Source organism: Oncorhynchus mykiss, chromosome 10 (assembly GCF_057628025.1).
Source record: "Oncorhynchus mykiss isolate SJ-2025 chromosome 10, ASM5762802v1, whole genome shotgun sequence".
NCBI classification, from domain to species: domain Eukaryota; kingdom Metazoa; phylum Chordata; class Actinopteri; order Salmoniformes; family Salmonidae; genus Oncorhynchus; species Oncorhynchus mykiss.
Genome location: NC_143031.1, coordinates 59241117 through 59259303, shown reverse-complemented (window position 1 = coordinate 59259303; position 18187 = coordinate 59241117). Strand labels below are relative to the sequence as shown.

The 18187-nt window shown below is 42.1% G+C and overlaps 1 protein-coding gene across 3 annotated transcripts; it reads left to right on the top strand.

The window, feature by feature from the left end:
• Positions 1–584: 584 nt before the first annotated feature.
• Positions 585–17722, top strand: LOC110534357 (ribosomal protein S6 kinase beta-2). 3 transcript variants are annotated; one of them, XM_021619163.3, is made up of 16 exons: positions 585–664; positions 1662–1716; positions 2014–2051; positions 7416–7530; positions 7681–7749; positions 7917–8064; positions 8225–8282; positions 8474–8574; positions 8708–8798; positions 10495–10585; positions 10743–10850; positions 11106–11168; positions 11430–11507; positions 12304–12411; positions 12943–13055; positions 15708–17722. In XM_021619163.3, the coding sequence occupies exons 1-16, from the start codon at positions 618–620 to the stop codon at positions 15889–15891; spliced, it is 1467 nt and encodes a 488-aa protein (XP_021474838.2). In that variant the 5' UTR covers positions 585–617; the 3' UTR covers positions 15892–17722. The 3 variants fall into 3 exon arrangements, with proteins under 3 accessions (XP_021474838.2, XP_021474839.2, XP_036789348.1); XM_021619164.3 differs by lacking the exon at positions 585–664 and adding an exon at positions 671–816; XM_036933453.2 differs by lacking the exon at positions 585–664 and adding an exon at positions 671–884.
• The last annotated feature ends 465 nt before the right edge of the window (positions 17723–18187 follow it).

Sequence of the window (18187 nt, the reverse complement as noted above, 5' to 3'; positions counted from 1 at the left end):
AATTACAACAACAAAAAAAGATTGCTTGTTACATCCAAATAGGCTGGGTAGCGCATCTGTTGGAGTGTTTTTTTTCTTAGGTTTTGTTACTTTTTTATCAGTTTGATAAAATAGTTGAATTGTCTCCAGATATAAATATCATTGTCATCCTTATAATAACAAAAACGTGCCATTCTATTCCCTATATAGTGCGCTCCTTTTGACCAGAGCCCTATGGGGTGCTCTACAATTGGATGTCAGGTCCGCATACACAATGTCCATAACCTCGATAGTGAAACTGGGATAAAGTCAGTTGGTGGAGAGACCACAATGTCCCTGACCCCTGAACAGCTTCTGTAGAGCTGGAATGCATTTGTTTTCCCCCCAATGGGAATTGCCTTTCTGACCCATGTCTGCACTTGTCAAAATGCCCATGTCCACTTTTCTCTAAACTTTTTTTTCATGTACGTCTCTTGCTATATTGGTGATTTTACATTGTATATTGTTTGTTCTGTTTTGTTTATAATAAAATAAAATAAACAGTTCCATAAACTGATGTACTGCTATAAAAATAAAAAACTGCCAATCGCAAGACTTTTACTGATGACGTAGCTAAAAAGGTAAAAGTTCATTCACACATGCCAAGAGAAACAAACATCAGAACAGCAACAAGGACCAGAGCGAGGTGACAGACAGCTTTTAAAGATAATCGTATTCTTCTTTATGACTACAGTTTAGATCAAACGAGACTGTTGCGAGCGACACAGCAAGGAAAGTGGAATCAGCCAACCTGGCTTCTTTATAAGCTCGCTGACTGCGTGGTCACGACGAATGAAGGTATGAGCCGAGGTGAAATGCTAGGCTAGGTTAGCTAACGAACGTTGACTGCATACGACGACTCACAGGTGATAAGTTAACGCAACTAGCTAGCGGTAGCTGTCAAACCAATGTGATCATTAAATACGTATGTATGTTTTATACAGTCAATTTAGTCATTTAACTAGCTCAAGTGACGCAACAAACTTGGTTATCTAATGTCTTACTACATTCCAACACAGTCTGAACTTTCACATGAGCTGGATAGCTCTCTGACTGGTTCTCTTGAATCTAGCCGATTAAACTAAATTCTGCGATTTTAAGATGGAGGCGACTAGTGTGGCTGTGGGCGGACTGGAGCTCCGACATCACATACATTTAGTTTTTATCAATAACTATTGATTTCAGCACCCAACCATGCGGGCTATTCTTTTGAGTCCTGAAATCAGGAGTTAGTTTTATAACGTCGTTGAGCTCCTGTCCCCCAGACTAGTCACCGCTCAACTCCATCGTAAATCGTTGAGTTTAGTCGGCTATCTCCAACTATGCATGTTGACCGCTCAACAGCTATAGCTAGCTAGCATTAGCATTGCCTTCCCTGCCCGCGGGCCCAGTAAGAAATATTCTCTAATGCATTAACTTCACCCATAGCATCTAGGCAGGCTAACCGGTCTTATCTAGGTTAACGTTAGATAACGCCAGCTTCTTGTCCAGCTTTGACAGTGTAGCTGCTTAGTATTTGCACATGTCAGGCTTAGCTAGCTGAATAGTAACAACAACTGCGTGTTTCACATTGCGAACTCTGTCGTTGTTTTTGTAATGACATTTCACACCTAGCTAAGCTATAACTCTAATTTATTTCGCAGGATGGCTGGTGTTTTCGATATTGACCTGGAGTCAGAAGACCTTAGCGACGCAGAGGTGGGGATTTGTCACTTGTTTTGTTGGGAAATTGAAGACACTTTTTGTTGTTATGGAAGTAAATTAGGGTACCTAACTAACTTGCTATCAGAGTGTCAGATCGGGGATGTGTTCAGTGTAGTGAAAACGCCCAGAATAAACAGCATATAAACTACAAAGTTGTTCCCCAAAACAAAGATTTATGCATGTTCTGTGATATGAAATAATGCTATCTTCAGTCTATTGGCAGTGACCTTTCACTTCTCTACAGTGAATTAACTTTGACCCCCTCTCTTCTGGCCCTCTTGTGCTCTGTAGGATGATGTTTGTGACTTCACCGTAGCAGAGACAGACCTGTAAGTGGAACTCTGAATTTAGTCACTTGTTCACCATTCTTGCTTGAGACTATATTGACAAGATGGCGCCAAAGAACAAGGCTGACGTTTTATGTTTTCCTAACCAATTGTGGTTTTTGGTTAGTTTCTTTGCGTGGTTTGTAACTTATTTTTTAACTTATTTTGTATGTAATGTTGCTGCTAACGTCTCTTATGACGGAAAATAACTTCTGGGCACCAGAACTGTGATTACTCACCACGAAGTGGCAGAATCATTTTTTTCCTTTAATGAGCCTGACGTGAATGATATACTGCTTCCCCGGGAACAGGCCCAGATCCCTGTTATTTGCGTGAAGAAAAGGTGGACAAAACGGGTCCAGAGGTTGGGCTACCTTCTGAGAATTCGTAGGCGATCGAGTAAACCCCTACTGCCTTCCATTCTGCTAGCAAATGTGCAATCTTTGGAAAATAAAATTGATGACCTACGCGGAAGACTAAACTACCAATGGGACATTCAAAACTGTAATATCTTATGCTTCACGTAGTCGTGGCTGAACAACGACATTATCAACATACAGCTGGCTGGTTATACGCTGTATCGGCAGGACAGAACAGCAGCGGCGGACTATGTATTTTTGTAAATAGTAGCTGATGCATGATATCTAAGGAAGTCTTAAGGTTTTTCTCACCTGAGGTGGAGTATCTCATGATAACCTGTAGACCACACTATCTACCTAGAGAGTTTCTGTATTTTTCATGGCTGTCTACATACCACCACTGATGCTGTCACTGACCGCACTGAATGAGCTTATTCCGCCATAAGCAAACAGGAAAACGCTCACCCAGAGGCGGCGCTCCTAGTAGCCGAAAACTTAAATCCGTCTAAACAAATTTCTATCCGCATGTTAAATGTGCAACCAGAGGGGGGGGACTCTGGACCACCTTTACTCCACACACAGAGACGTGTACAAAGTTCTCCCTCATTTTGGCAAATCTGACCATAATTCTATCCTCCTGATTCCTGCTTACAAACGGTTAGATTCTGGGTTAAACTTGGGACAGTGTTATACTCAGAAGTATAGTATCTAAGTAGTGATAGAGACTGTTTTTTACATCAAAAGTTAATGTTTATCTGTAGGAGCCAGATGGCTTTGGCATGTGTTGGGTGGATGGGAGGCAGTCACCGGATTGCTAGATGGGATACGGGTGGAGATCTTTGGATTGGGCATCAAGGGGGTTGAGGTCAGGGCAGATCCCCCTTAAGGTAATAAACCATTGTTTCTCCCTTATCTCTTCATCTTCCTGTTGAACCATAAAAGATGGAGAGAATTTAAGATTTGGATTTGGAGAGGAGTGCCTAAATTGGAGTATATATTAGAGGTCGACCGATTATGATTTTTCATCTCCGAGACCGATTATTGGAGGACCAAAGAGGCCGATACCGATTAATCAGCTTTTTTTTTTTTTACACATTAATTTGTAATAATGACAATCACAACAATACTGAATGAACACTTATTTTAACTTAATATAATACATCAATAAAAATCTATTTAGCCTCAAATATTGAAATGTTCAATTTGGTTTAAATAATACAAAAAACAAAGTGTTGGAGAAGTAAAAGTGCAATAAGTGCCATGTAAAAAAGCTAACGTTTGAGTTCCTTGCTCAGAACATGAGAACATATGAAAGTTGGTGGTTCCTTTTTACATGAGACTTCAATATTCCAAGGTAAGAGGTTTTAGGTTGTAGTTAATATAGTATTTATAGGACTATTTCTCTCTATACCATTTGAATATCATATCTTTGACTATTGGATGTTCTTATAGGCACTTTAGTATTGCCAGTGTAACAGTATAGCTTCCGTCCCTCTCCTCGCCCCTACCTGGGCTCGAACCAGGAACACAACGACAACAGCCACACTCAAAGCAGTGTTACCCATCGCTCCACAAAAGCCACGGCCTTTGCAGAGCAAGGGGAATAACTACTCCAAGTCTCAGTGACGTTTGAAACGCTATTAGCGCACACCCAGCTAACTAGCTAGCCATTTCACATCGGGTACACCAGCCATGAGGCTGATAGGCTTGAAGTCATAAACAGCGCTGTGCTTGCGAAGAGCTGCTGGCAAAACGCACAAAAGTGCTGTTTGAATGAATGCTTACGAGCCTGCTGCTGCCTACCATCGCTCAGTCAGACAGCTCTATCAAGTCATAGACTTAATTATAACATAATAGCACACCGAAATAAAAGCCTTTGGTCATTAATATGGTAGAATCCGGAAACTATAATTTCGAAAACAAAACGTTTATTATTTCAGTGAAATACGGAACCGTTCGGTATTATATCTGACGGGTGGCATCCCTAAGTCTAAATATTATTGTTATATTGCACAACCTTCAATGTTATGTCATAATTATGTGCAATTCTGGCAAATGAGTTCGCAATGAACCAGGCTGCCCAAACTGTTGCATATACCCTGACTCTGCAAGAGAAATGACACATTTTCACCTGGTTAATATTGCCTGCTAACCTGGATTTCTTTTAGCTAAATATGCAGGTTTAAAAATATATACTTCTGTGTATTGATTTTAAGAAAGGCATTGGTGTTTATGGTTAGGTACAGTCGTCCAACGATTGTGCTTTTTTTCGCAAATGCGCTTCTGTTAAATCATCCCCCAGCGTTGCATCGATTATATGCAACGCAGGTCACGGTAGATAAACTAGTAATATCATCAACCACGTGACTATGATTGATTGATTGTTTTTTATAAGATAAGTTTAATGCTAGCTAGCAACTTACCTTGGCTTCTACTGGATTTGCGTAACAGGCAGGCTCCTCGTGGAGTGCAATGAGAGGCAGGTGGTTAGAGCATTGGACTAGTTAACTGTAATGTTGCAAGATTGGATCCCCCGAGCTGACAAGGTGAAAATCTGTCCTGTCCCTGAACAAGGCAGTTAACCCACCGTTCCTAGGATGTCATTGACAATAAGAACGTGTTCTTAACTTACTTGCCTAGTTAAATAAAGGTATTAAAAAATACTTAGAAATCGGCAAAATCGGCGCCCGATTGTTATGAAAACTTGAAATCGGACCTAATTAATATACATTATATATACACCTCTAGTGTGGTGATGGAAACATGTATTTGTCTGAATGCAGCTGTATTGACCCTCTGGGCAGAATAAACTTGGTTAAGCTTAATGTCTGAGTGTTTTTACTGAGAAATAGAACCAAACAAAAATTAAAGCAGAAAGCACCAATGACTCGATCAATAAAAAAGTGGTCAGATGAAGCAGATGCTAAGCTACAGGACTGTTTTGCTAGCACAGACTGGATTATGTTCTGGCATTCCTCCGATGACATTGAGGAGTACACTACATCAGTCATTGGCTTCATCAATAAGTGAATCGATGACGTCGTACATACCCCAACCAGAAGCTATGGATTACAGGCAACATTCGCATCGCGCTAAAGGCTAGAGCTGCTACTTTCAAGGAGCGGGACTCTAACCCGGGAAGCTTATAAGAAATCCCGCAATGCCCTCCGACGAACCATCAAACAGGCAAAGCGTCAATACAGGACTAAGATTGAATCGTACTACACCGGCTCAGATGCTCGTCGGATGTGGCAAGGCTTACAAACCATTACATACTACAAAGGGAAGCAAAGCCGAGAGCTGCCCAGTGGCACGAGCCTACCAGGCGAGCTAAACTACTTCTATGCTCGCTTCGAGGCAAATAACACTGAAAATTGCATGAGAGCACCAGCTGTTCCGGGAAGACTGTGGGATCACGCTGTCCGCAGCCAATGTAAGTCCTTTAAACAGGTCAACATTCACAAGGCCGCAGGGCCAGACGGATTACCAGTACGTGAACAGCGAGCATGCGCTCACCAACTGGCACGTGTCATCACTGACAGTCTGTAATATCAACATGTTTTAAGCAGACCACCATATTCCCTGTGCCCAAGAACACTAAGGTAACCTGCCTAAATGACTACCGACCCGTAGCACTCACGTCTGTAGCCATGAAGTGCTTTGAAAGGCTGGCAATGGCTTACATCAACACCATTATCCCAGAAACCCTAGGCCCACTCCAATTTCCATACCGCCCTAACAGATCCACAGATGATGCAATCTCTATTGCACTCCACACTACCCTTTCCCACCTGGACAAAAGGAACACTTATGTGAGAATGCTATTCATTGACTACAGCTCAGCGTTCAACACCATAATGCCCTCAAAGCTCATCAATAAGCTAAGGACCCTGGGACTAAACGCCTCCCTCTGCAACTGGATCCTGGACTTCCTGATGGGCCACCCCCAGGTGGTAAGGGTAGGTAACAAAACATCTGCCACACTGATCCTCAACACAGGGGCCCCTCCTGTACTCCCTGTTCACTCATGACTGCAGGGCCAGGCACGACTCCAACACCATTGAGTTTGCCGATGACACAACAGTGGTTGGCCTGATCACTGACAACGACAGGACAGCCTATAGGGAGATCAGAGACCTGGCCATGTGGTGCCAGGACAACAGCCTCTCCCTCAACGTGATCAAGACAAAGGAGATGATTGTGGACTACAGGAAAAAGAGGACTGAGCACGTCCCCATTCTCATCAACGAGGTTACAGTAGAGCAGGTTGAGAGCTTCAAGTTCCTTGGTGTCCACATCGCCAACAAACTAACATAGTCCAAGCACACCAAGATAGTTGTGAAGAGGGCACGACAAAACCTATTCTCCTCGGGAGACTTAAAAGAAGCTTCTTGCCATCCAGGGTGCCATCCAGGTCCTCTATATCAGACAGTGTCAGAGGAAGGCCCTAAAAATTGTCAAAGACTCCAGCCACCTGAGTCATAGACTGTTCTCTCTGCTACCGCCTGGCAAGTGGTACCGGAGTGCCAAGTCTAGGTTCAAGAGGGTCAAAACAGATTTGACCCCCAAGCCATAAGAATTCCTGAATATCTAATCAAATGGCTACCCTGACTATTTGCATTGCCCCCCCCCTCTTACTGTTACTCTTTGTTATGATCTATGCATAGTCACTAATAATTATGCCAACATGTGCATATTACCTCAAATAACCGGTGCCACCGCACATTGACTCTGTACCGGTACCCCCTGTGTGTTGTCTCACTATTTTTATTTTACTGCTGTTCTTTAATTACTTGTTACTTTTATTTCTTATTCTTACTCTTTTTTTTTTTTAAACTACATTGTTGGTTAGGGGCTCGTAAATAAGCATTTTACTGTAAGGTGTACGTACACCTGTTGTATTTGGCGCATGTGACTAATACAATTTGGTTTGATCTTTCACTGAATCCTTTAAACTCACCCTCACTCATTCCCCTCTTCCTAACTCTCTTATCCCCCTCTCACGTAGTGTTCAGACAGAAGAGATAGAGCTGACCAGTGCCGTTGTCAACAGAGACAGTGAGAGGATTGGACCAGACAGCTTCGAGCTGCTAAGTGTGCTGGGCAAGGGGGGCTATGGCAAGGTGTGTGTGTGTGTGTCCGTCAATCAGTGCGTGTTTGCGTTTCTAAGAGTTTCAGCTTCACAATGTACTTGGATATACACCATGCTCTTGATCAGAAACTCATCCCGTTTGTCATTAACCTATTTTAACAATTGTATTTTTTACTTGCAGGTTTTCCAGGTACGGAAAGTGCAGGGTGCGCAGACTGGGAAGATATTCGCAATGAAGGTTTTAAAGAAGGTACATAAGATTCCTCTCAATCATTTTTCTCAACCAAAATAATGCTCTAAACATTGCTACGGTACCAGGGCAAAATGTAATACCTCTAAATACACAACTGACTTTCTCCTATCTCCACCCCCCCCTGTCTCTCCTCCCACCCATCCCTCGCTTTCTCTCCCTGCCAGGCGAAGATCGTGTGTAACGCCAAGGACACGGCCCACACGCGTGCAGAGCGGGAGATTCTGGAGACGGTGCGGCACCCCTTCATCGTGGACCTGCTGTATGCCTTCCAGACCGGGGGTAAACTCTACCTCATCCTGGAGTGTCTCAGTGGTGAGCGATTCGGGAAGGGAGGGAGAGGGATCTGCTGTATGCTTTTGACCTCGTTCTGGAGGGAGGGGATCTGGGTAGGACAACCGTGTCGATCTCTGAATCCTGGCACGTCAACTTCTATCGACACTTCAATCTCCTTCATCGTGTTTTCGTTTATCAGGTGGAGAACTGTTCATGCAGCTGGAGAAGGAAGGAATCTTCATGGAGGACACAGCCTGGTAAAAGCCAGATGCTTAGCTTCAGGTTATCATCGAGAAAGTGTGACGCTGAGGCCATAAACAGCAGTGAATTTCCATGTGAACATTTTGTAGGAGAGAGGAGGAGAAGATGAGATAATAGTTTGACAGTATGTGTTGCGCATGCGTACAGAGGAGTGTTAATAAATGTTTTTCCCTTCTTTGACAAACAGTTTTTATCTGGGTGAGATCGTGCTTGCTTTGGGACACCTCCACTCAAATGGAATCATCTACCGAGACCTCAAACCAGAGAATATCATGCTGAACCACCAAGGTGTGTCTGTCTGTTAAGTAGAAATCAATATCAGTGAGATTAAAATGGCATCTTTAAAAAAAATGATCTGCTATGGATTGGATTATTGTTAATGGTTTAGAATTGACAGAGATATTGTGTTTCTGTCTCCCAGGACACATCAAGCTGACCGACTTTGGCCTGTGTAAGGAGTCCATTCACGACGGCGCGGTCACGCACACCTTCTGTGGGACCATAGAGTACATGTGAGTCTAGCACCACGCTGATGAGGATGCCGTCTCTGAGTAAGCTATCGCCAAAGATTTTTATAGCTACACCAAGATAGATGTCATTTCCAATGTGAACAGATGAGTCATAGTGGGTAGAACAAGCAAGGAGATGGGCAAAGCCAAGCACGGGCTAGCGATATCCTATTGGCCCGTTCTAGCATGCATCTGCATATTTCCGTTAGGGAACACCTACTCTGTGAAATGTGCGTTTGCAATGACTCAATTCAACTTTGCACTCCTAAACAACGCAATTTGTTAAACTTTGGCAAACGCTAAGGTCTACAAAACTTAGTCCACTCTGTTCATAACATATTCTAGTTTTGTGAACAGAACTGTGTTGAGATCCAATGTTTCATCGATGAGAAAACGTGCATAATGTTGGCCAAAATCCTTCTCGTTCCATCTTCTCCCACTGCCCGCCAGTGGGCTTCCTCTCACTACCATATTTGCTAGTGAGTGGAAACGCCACGCGTATGCTTTCTATTTATGCGTCCAGTGAAATATCTGTCTCATTGTTCTATCTATGCTATTGCTCTCTGAGGCTGCACTACGGGTCGCTGTAGTAGTCATAGGTGAACTAAGACCTAACTAGTTCTAGTACAATTCTTCCCCTCCTTCCTGAAGTCAAGCGTGGATTTAAAAACCTTACATTTGTCCATGGGCTGCATGGCCTAGTGTGCCATTTCCACCATATTCCTTACACTGTTTTTATCCACTGTTTTTATGCGAGTAAAGTAATAGCGTATATTTAAACATTTAAAAACAGTTACGATGGTACCATTTTATAAATGGGGAAAGGGGGGTAGCTAGTCAGTAATGCTGACAGATAATTTGTTGAATCGACATCTTTTTGTGTCTGCAAAATGAATTATACGAGAAATGGAGGTGGAAACTCCTTTATGCGCACATATTGATATAATAACCATCATATTGAGGTAAACTTGAGTCACAGGATGATATGGTGTGTGGTCATCCCACTTCGACTGGGGAAAACCATTCAATTTATTAGGCTACAGATGAAATGACTTATGATAAACTTCACAGAGGGGTGAAAGGTCACATTGATCTTGATGCTCTTTTCCAATAAATATGGAGTCTGATTCTGGTGACATGATGATCGATGCTTGACAAATAAAAATATTCTTATCCATAATAGAATCTCATCATGTAGACTAGCCTACCTGTGCTGTAGGCCTATCTGAGCACACGTGCTATGACCGGCGTAGGCACATTTTGTTATTTAACGCAACAGTTTTTGTGACTAAATTGTCAGTAGAGTTGAAAATGCTATGGAAACACAGAATTTTAGATTTTGGTTTCGTACATGAAAACTTATGCGAAAAATAACTTTTTGCGTGCACTACGTCATCACACACTGATTTTAATTTTGTATTTACTTTTTTATCCGCACCAAGTCCAAGTCAAGGTGGGGAAAATGTGCAGATTTTATTTATTCGGATTTTAGGATATTCGCATAAAATCTGTCGCATATTGGATTCTCTTTCAATCCAGGAAGGGGAGTGAACAGTTCACACTTATAGGAGAAGGTTGAGAATCGAATCACAGCCAATTCTTATGACTCTTCTATTTAAGTCTCTTCCCTGCTCTCTTTAGCCCCTCACTCTTTTGCTCTTTCTTACATTTTCTCGACCTCCACCTCTCTTCCTCTCAGGGCTCCAGAGATTCTGACGCGTACAGGGCACAACCGGGCGGTGGACTGGTGGAGTCTTGGTGCCCTGATGTATGACATGATGACGGGCTCGGTGAGAGACAGACAAAAAGAGGGGGAGGGAGAGCACCTGCATGAATGATGGGGGGGAAAAAAATTGGGAACACTTTTGATGCTTCTTTCTAAACCAATCGGATACCATTTGAAAGACGTTTGACTCAAACCTCTGATCTTCCTGCCTGTCCCCGTAGCCTCCGTTCACTGCTGAGAACAGGAAGAAGACCATTGATAAGATCTTGAAGTGTAAACTCAACCTACCGCCCTACCTCACACTGGACGCCCGAGACATGATCAAAAAGGTAGAGACGCCCATACCTCCCCATCTCGTTAGGATGATGAATGTTCTTCAACCTAAGTCTTGAGGTCACTTCCTCTCTCACTTCCTCTCTCTCGCCCACTGCCTTTTCTCTTGTTCTCTCTCCTCTCTCGCCTCATCTGTTTTTCTTCATCTCGCTGTTCAATTTATTTCAAAGGGCTTCGTTGGCAGGGGAACATATGTTTACGTTGCCAAAGCAAGTTAAATGTATAATCATCTCTTTTGTCCCTGTGTGTAGCTGCTGAAGAAGAGTCCTCTTCAGAGGCTAGGCTCCAGTGCGGCAGACTGTAAAGACATACAGGTGATAGACGCACGTCTCCCGATTTTTGTTTTCTATTGACATCATCAACCTTTGTAATAGGCTTGGGGTCAATTCAGGAAGTGAACAGAAATGTCTACCTCCTTGAATTGACTGAAATGAAATGTACCCTAACCCTGCTTTATGATCAGTTCTTATACTGATAGCAAATTGAACAAAATCCAATAGTTCATGAGCCTGTATCTGCGTTGTACAGGGATAGATTCTAAGTGCTGCGGGGTGTTTTTTCTGCTGGTTTTACAGAAGCATCCCTTCTTCAGACACATCAACTGGGACGACCTGCTGAGTAAGAGGTGTGAGCCGCCCTACAAGCCATGCCTGGTACGACCACTTTACTACTGTCACTCTCTCAACAGTCCCTTTGTATTCGATAGCTAAAATGTCAAATCTGTGCTGGGTCTTTTTTTTACATTTTTAATAATTGAGGAGGCACCTGTAAAGTTTGAGACTGTGGCATACCACTCCGAGTACAGTTTCTCCATCCCTCTGAGTACGGTTACATGCGCACAATAATATGATTATTGGGGATAGTCAGGTGAATATAATAGTTGGTTTAAAACGTTTACATGCGATTTTCCATAATAATCCGGCTTACATGGAAATCAGAAATGGGACTGATGGGACTTTTTGATGAATGCAGAAAATCGTCAATCAAAATAAACGTTCTACCACAGCGACCATGTTATTTTTGGGAAGCCTTTTCAATTCTAAGTTCGGGACATATAAAGTTTATGTGAAAACAATTTCTAAGATTGCATACGTTTTGTTTTATCCGAACTCCCTTCACTCGCACATTAGAGGCTTGCGCTGCTGGAACGCCAATTGAGCTGTTTTACACGTCCTAATAATTCAAACGATTTGCCCAGAAAACCAGGTGTTTTAAACGGCGTATGCTTACTTTGATTTTGACCTTACGCAGATTAAGATAAGCAGAGTAAAGGGTTCACATGACTGACTATTGCCGTGCTCGGGCCTACTGCCATAATCAGTTGAAGATCTAATTATTAGTGTGCATGTAAACGTACTCACCCCCGCATTTTATGTATCTTCTCCCACCATTTCTCTCTCTATTCAACCACTTCCCCTTTTCTCCCCCCTCTCGCTTCACCCCCTGTAGCAGTCGGATGAGGACGTGAGTCAGTTTGACACGAGGTTCACCAAGCAGACTCCGGTGGACAGTCCTGACGACTCCACAATCAGCCACCAGCACGAACACGCCTTCGCTGTAAGACTGTTACATTTTAGTCCTTTAACAGATGCTCTTATCCAGAGTAACTTACAGTAGTGAACAACATACATTTTCAGTATTGGTCCCAGATGGGATTTGAACCCAGAACCATGGCATTGCAAGCGCCACGCTCTACCAACTGAGCCACACGGGACCACGATTACCTCCTTTGTCCACCTTTTTCACCGCTCCTTCGCTCTCCTTTTGCTCCCTTCATCTTTTCCTTCAGTAATTTTCCTCCTTTCACCTCTCTCTGTCATGGGTTCACGCTTTCTTCTCAACCTCACACATGGGTCATGTTCATTTGGCACGAAACAGAACAAAATTGACAAATGGGGACTCGTCCAATAAAAGTTTTAGTTTTAAAACGGTTTCAGTTGCGAGTATTATTGAATGCGACCCTGTTCTCACTTTTAACAAAACACCCCTTATTCTGGTCTTTCCCAAACCAACATAGAGTAGTGAAAGTGTTGCTGGAATGACTAGTCACCCTATATAATTAATTAATTAATGGATGTTGTCTGTCAGGGTTTTACCTATGTGGCTCCCTCTGTGTTGGAGAGTCTGAAGGAGGGCTTCTCCTTTGAGCCGCGGACACGTCCCGTGCGCAGACACAACAGCAGTCCACGCACCCCCATCAGGTGACACACACACACACGTATGCACGGACATACACTCACCTTCGGATTTGTTTTGACTGAAGCTAAATATGTTAATTTGGCTCTACTCCAGCATTTTGGATTTGAGATCAAACGTTTCATATGAGGCGGCAGTACAGAAATTCACCTTTTTTTTTTAAATTTGAGGGTATTTTCACATATCTGTTTTACCGTTTAGTCTCCCCATTTGAATGTGTCATAAGTATTTGGACACATTCACTTAGTGTGTTAAAGTAGTCAACATTTTAGTGTTTGGTCCCATATCTCTAGCACAAAGATCATACAGTGCCTTCAGAAGGACTTATTCCACATTTTGTTATTGCAGCCTGAAATAAATTATTCTTTAAATTCTTCAATGACAGCCATTTTCCAGTCTTGCACTTGGGAACATTCAATGTCATCTTGGTAAGCAACTCCAGTGTAATATTTGTCCTTGTGTTTTAGGTAATTGTCCTGTTGAAAAAGTGAATTTGTCTCCCAGTCTGAAAATCAAACTGAACCTGGTTTTCATCTAGGATTTTTTTTTTTTTTTTTATCCCCCTGAACTCCCTAGTCCTTGCCGATGATGAGCATACCCATAACATGAGGCAGCCACCACCATGCTTGACAATATGGAGAGTGGTACTCAGTCATGTGTTGTGTTGGATTAGCCCCAAACATAACGCTTTGCATTCAGGACATAAAGTTAATTTCTTTGCAACATTTCTTGAAGTTTTACTTGAGTGCCTTTTTTCATTTTCAATTAATTAAAAAAAATGTCAAAAAAGAATTCCACTTTGACATTATGGGGTATTGTCTGTAGGCCAGTGACACAATCTCAATATAATACATTTTCAATTCGGGCTGTAGGGGTGTGTGAATACTTTCTGAAGGCACTGAATCCCCATAACATGATAACCTCCCCTGTTTATTGGTAATGGTGAGAGGTTAACACTTTTTTTGGGGGGGGGGGGATATTTAAGCCTAACTTTCTCAGTCATAATATGTGATTATCCATAATCTTGATGGTGTACATATTAATATAGATGTTTTCAGAAACATATTCTTGTTTACAATAAAAGTGCCTCAAATGACAGTTATTTACAATTTATTTCTGTAAGGCACAAAATAATCTGAAAAGAAACCAAACTACAATTTGCCTCCAACAGGTTTTTAGAGTAACACACATAATGTAATCATGTGTGCTAGCATTATGGGACCAAATACTACACTTTTGACTACTTTAAAACACTAAGTGAATTTGTCCAAATACATATGAGACCTTCAAAAGAGGGAGACGAGATCCACAAAGTGCTTTAATTTCTTAACGGTAAAACATATGTATGAAAATACTTTAAAATAAAAGGTGGCATTCTGTACTGTCGCCTCTTATGAAACATTTGATCTCAAATCTAAAAATGCTGGAGTATATAGATAGTCGGACCTACTCTCCCAGACCTCGTTCCATATTATATATATATAGATAGTCGGACCTACTCTCCCAGACCTCGTTCCATATTATATATATAGATAGTCGGACCTTCTCTCCCAGACCTCGTTCCATATTATATATATAGATAGTCGGACCTTCTCTCCCAGACCTCGTTCCATATAATATATATAGATAGTCGGACCTCCTCTCCCAGACCTCGTTCCATATTATATATATATATATATAGATAGTCGGACCTACTCTCCCAGACCTCGTTCCATATTATATATAGAGATAGTCGGACCTCCTCTCCCAGACCTCGTTCCATATTATATATATAGATAGTCGGACCTTCTCTCCCAGACCTCGTTCCATATTATATATATAGATAGTCGGACCTTCTCTCCCAGACCTCGTTCCATATTATATATATAGATAGTCGGACCTCCTCTCCCAGACCTCGTTCCATATTATATATATAGATAGTCGGACCTTCTCTCCCAGACCTCGTTCCATATTATATATATATAGATAGTCGGACCTTCTCTCCCAGACCTCGTTCCATATTATATATATAGGTAGTCGGACCTCCTCTCCCAGACCTCGTTCCATATTATATATATATATATATATATATATATATAGATAGTCGGACCTCCTCTCCCAGACCTCGTTCCATATTATATATATAGATAGTCGGACCTTCTCTCCCAGACCTCGTTCCATATTATATATATAGATAGTCGGACCTTCTCTCCCAGACCTCGTTCCATATTATATATATATATAGTCGGACCTCCTCTCCCAGACCTCGTTCCATATTTTATATATATATATATATATATATATATATATATATATATATATATATATATATATATATATATATATATATAGATAGTCACACCTTCTCTCCCAGACCTCGTTCCATATTTATTTTATTTATATATATATATATATATACACACACACACACACACCACGTGCATGTTCATGCATACACACTACCCTAAGTATTTATTTGGACAGTGAAGCTAAATCTTTTCATTTGGCTTTATACTCCAGCATTTTTAGATTTGAGATCAAATGTTTCATATGAGATGACAGTACAGAATGCCACCTTTTTATTTTAAAGTATTTATCTATATACATACATACATACATCTCTCTCAACCCCACCCACAGATTGATATGTATTTCCCTTATCTAATGTCTCTCCTCAGTCCTCTCAAGTTCTCTCTCCCCGGGTCATTCACCAAGTCCTCAGGGGGAGGAGAGAGCGAGTCGGACCTTCTCTCCCAGACCTCGTTCCATCTCCCGCCAACCGCCCTGCCCACCGACAACGGCGCCACGCAGCCAATCCGCACGCCGGGCCGGAACAAGAAGCAGAAGGGTAACCGGAGATGAACTGGAGTAGGCGGAGTCAGGAGGAGTCCGAGCTTTTGGCCGCGTTCCAGGCCGACTACTTTGCAGTCGTGCCGCGCGCATCCACCAATGGCTGATTGCCACGTCATCGACAGTTGGGCGCTGGTTGCTATATCATAAGATGTGGTTAGCGGATATGTTTAACACCTATCCAGGCGTTGTGACATCTGGCAGACGACTGCTAGTCTGTCTGGAACGCGGCCGTCCTCAGGAGGCCCTGTGTTTCTCACAGCTGGGTCCCAAACCCCATACTGTGCACTCGCTCCCTTCCCCTTATACCCTCGTTGACTCATTCCTTTGAGGTCTGAATGGGGGTGAGCTTAGTGGTCATGTTGAAGAGCTACAGGGGTGTGTAGGTCTTTGTTCCAGCCAAGCACTAACACACCTGATTCAAGTCTTGATGATTAGTCTAGTAGAATCAGATGTGGTAGTGCTGGGCTGGTGCCCACCTCCACCTGCTTTTACATGTCCAGTTGTCACAGACCCACTAAGGGAAGTCAACAAGAGTTTAGGGAACGGGTTGAGTTATCAGTTTGGGATTCAGCCACTTCACTTGAATGTTTCTCAACTTGCCACATAAGCAAAGAGAACACCAACTACTGCCAAAGCATTTGACATTGCTGTTTATCAAAATGTTAAAGGTCGACTTTGGGCAGAAATAACAGCTTTAAAACTGTATAACTGATCAATGCACTGTCTTACCAGGTTATTTAATGCTTTAAAAAACAAAACAATTCGTTGAATAAGAGATTTCACTACAGAAGTGGCATTTCTTCCTGAGCTCTACAGTTTCTGGCCAAAAACAAATCATGTGAAATGACGTCCACGTGTACTGGAGGAGTTCCTGGCTAGCTACATTGGCTAGCGTAGCTAACGAACTAGCAACGTTGGTCGCGGCGCGGCACGCATGACCAGAAAAACACATCAATGAACCACCAAAGGCACAGCTCATTTTCTGTTTGGAAGTTGAAAATAAGGCATTTGGACCGTATTTCGTTCCCAAAGTCGACCTCTAAATGGGTCGTTTTAGGCTAGTGATCATGGTCATAATGCAAGAATGAAAGTATTGAATGACGCACATTTCCAAAAACACTGTGTAAAATAGACACTCGGCTTTAAGATGGTCTTTAAAATATATAGTGTTTTTTGGTTTATGGGAACGGACTGCATTTATACATGAGCTCGTATTACAGCTGTGAAGCAATCCGGCTCATATGTATGAGTCCCATGTGTCTGAAGCGATGTTGAATTAGCCTTTTATTTTGAACATGCACTCCTACCATTTACTTTACTCATGTCACGCAGAACCATAGTTCGAGCAAACCGTTGTATATGTGGGCAGACCTGGGTTCAAATAGTATTTGTTTTCTATCCGCTTGATTGAGCTCGTCTGGCGAAATGGGACCAATGGAATAGTCCCAAAAGTCGTAACTCTGCCTATCTGGCGCTCCAGTCAAATGATCAAAGAAAATGGATACTATTTGATTTTGAACCCAGGTCTGGTGCCAACATGGCACCCGTTCACATTCTTGGTGAACTCTGTTTATCCATGGCTCTTTCATCAACCATCCTGTGTTACTGTTGTGAGGACTAGTTTTGGAAGACACAAGACCTCTGTGTCATATATTTGGGTCTGGGGATGGAAATAATATTGACAAATGTATATTTCATTTCAATATAGTATTATTTAATGGACTGATGACATGTTCTGGATCAAAGTGGAATGTTTGATTTTATTTTCTCTGGCTAATGTGGTTGTGAGGAAGATAGGGTTGCAGAATCCTGAAGAATAAAGACATATTGAATGTCTGGACTCTGTGGTATTAATTTTGGTTTAATGCAATGTCTGTCTGGTCAGTCCATCTGTCTGTCACAGGAATTGAACAACAGCCTCCATAGTCCAGAGGTAATGTAGGATATAGTTCCCTAACTGTGTGCTGTTGACCTGTGGGTCAGTCCTAATAATTTAATAATTCTAACACATTTAGTGATTAAACAATCGCTGAAAACTTTCTCTTGCACATATACGGTTGCGGCCAAATACACTGGGTATACTAAAATGTTAGGAACGCCTTAATGTTGAGGTGAAAAAAATGACTTTTTATTTCTGTCTCCCTTCATCTACAATAATTTGATGTGGATTTAACAAGTGACATCAATGTATTCATAACTTTCACCTGGTCAGTCTGTCATGGAAAGATCAGGTGTTAATGTTTTCTATACTGTATTTTGGTGCCCTTGCACTTTTTCAATGGAGGTTAATGCAGCAGAATGTTCT

Bases quoted from the DNA above. Each gene is read 5' to 3' on its own strand.
- LOC110534357 (XM_021619163.3), top strand. From the start codon at position 618: ATGCCAAGAGAAACAAACATCAGAACAGCAACAAGGACCAGAGCGAG. The intron at 8,065-8,224 runs GTGAGCGATTCG...TTCGTTTATCAG, and splicing joins CATCCTGGAGTGTCTCAGTG to GTGGAGAACTGTTCATGCAG. The intron at 13,056-15,707 runs GTGACACACACA...GTCTCTCCTCAG, and splicing joins AGTCCACGCACCCCCATCAG to TCCTCTCAAGTTCTCTCTCC.